Source organism: Cricetulus griseus, unplaced genomic scaffold, assembly GCF_003668045.3.
Source record: "Cricetulus griseus strain 17A/GY unplaced genomic scaffold, alternate assembly CriGri-PICRH-1.0 unplaced_scaffold_1, whole genome shotgun sequence".
NCBI classification, from domain to species: Eukaryota; Metazoa; Chordata; class Mammalia; order Rodentia; family Cricetidae; genus Cricetulus; species Cricetulus griseus.
The window spans coordinates 10089659-10090821 of NW_023276808.1; the positions used below are offsets into that span (position 1 = coordinate 10089659).

Below are 1163 nucleotides of genomic sequence, written 5' to 3' on the forward strand. Positions count from 1 at the left end.
GTCCTTTATCCAGTTTCTTTTTTTTTCAGTATGAACAACATTTTTCAATTTTGAATAGAGCTTCATAGAGATCGGCCAATGCTGGAAACCCCATTGTTACCACCTAACTCCTCACCAAATGAGGATGAAAAGGTGTCCATGGCAACTTATTTGGTGGGGGAGGGGACTCTTATGCCAAGGGAATTGTCGTCTTGACATGCCATGAGAGAAGGGTCAATGCTTGACTAAGATCTTCAGGCTACAGAGCAGCCACAGCTACACATGGCTTTGTGTTGTCGGGTCTTCTCCATGTTTGACTCAACCACAGACTCCTGTGACCTCTGAATCTCATGGACAAGCAGAGCAAATGCTTCCTCTACACCTTGTCATGTCTTGGCTGAGGTCTTGATGAAGGGGGCTCCCCACTTATGAGTCAGGATTGCTGCATCAGTGTGAGCATCTCCAGCTGTTGTCACTAGGTCACATTTGTTGCCCACAAGTACCAGGGCAAGGGCTGCTTCTGTTGCAGTCTCCAGGTAGACCATATCTGCTGCAGCTGGTGAAGAGATGAGGGGTCATCAAGAGCAAAGACCCTGAGCACACCATCACCAGCTGCTAAGCACTGGTCTCACAAGTCCCTGTAGATATCCTGCCCTGCTGTGTCCAGCACATTCAGAATGTAGCCACTATTGTCTAGGGCCACCTCCTTCCAGTAGGAATCCTGGATAGTGGGGTCATGTTCTTCCACGAAGCATTGGTGGGTCATCTGGATAGTGAGAGCACTTTTACCAACACCACTTGCACCGAACACTACCATCTTGTATTTAGGAAGCTTTCTGCCAGAATCTTTGCATTTTGCCCAACCATCATTGCTTTCCTTTGGGTATCTGGTGCACTGTGTGTTAAGGCGCAGGTCCAAGATGCTAGACTTTGTTGGCAATGCCATTCCCCAACAGTCAGTTCAAGGAAGAGATGGAAACAACTGGCAATGTATCCCTGGATAGGTTGTCTGCTGAATGGCTGCACGTGGCTGTCTTTCCAGGTTCTTGATTGCTCTCATCTGTAGACCCCAAGAAATGCACAATCAGGAAAATCATGGATCATCTAGAATTGATAACCTAATTCCACATTGCTAATGTCAACTACTGTTGAAGGAGGAAATCTCAACCTCCATCCTGCCTCTC

The 1163-nt window shown here is 47.3% G+C and overlaps 1 protein-coding gene across 1 annotated transcript; it reads right to left on the bottom strand.

The window, feature by feature from the left end:
* Positions 1 to 233: 233 nt before the first annotated feature.
* LOC100765408 (GTPase ERas-like) lies at positions 234 to 925 on the bottom strand. Its single transcript, XM_035453633.1, is given in 2 exon segments — positions 234 to 485; positions 488 to 925. Coding segments are annotated over 2 exon segments (690 nt in total).
* Positions 926 to 1163: the final 238 nt, after the last annotated feature.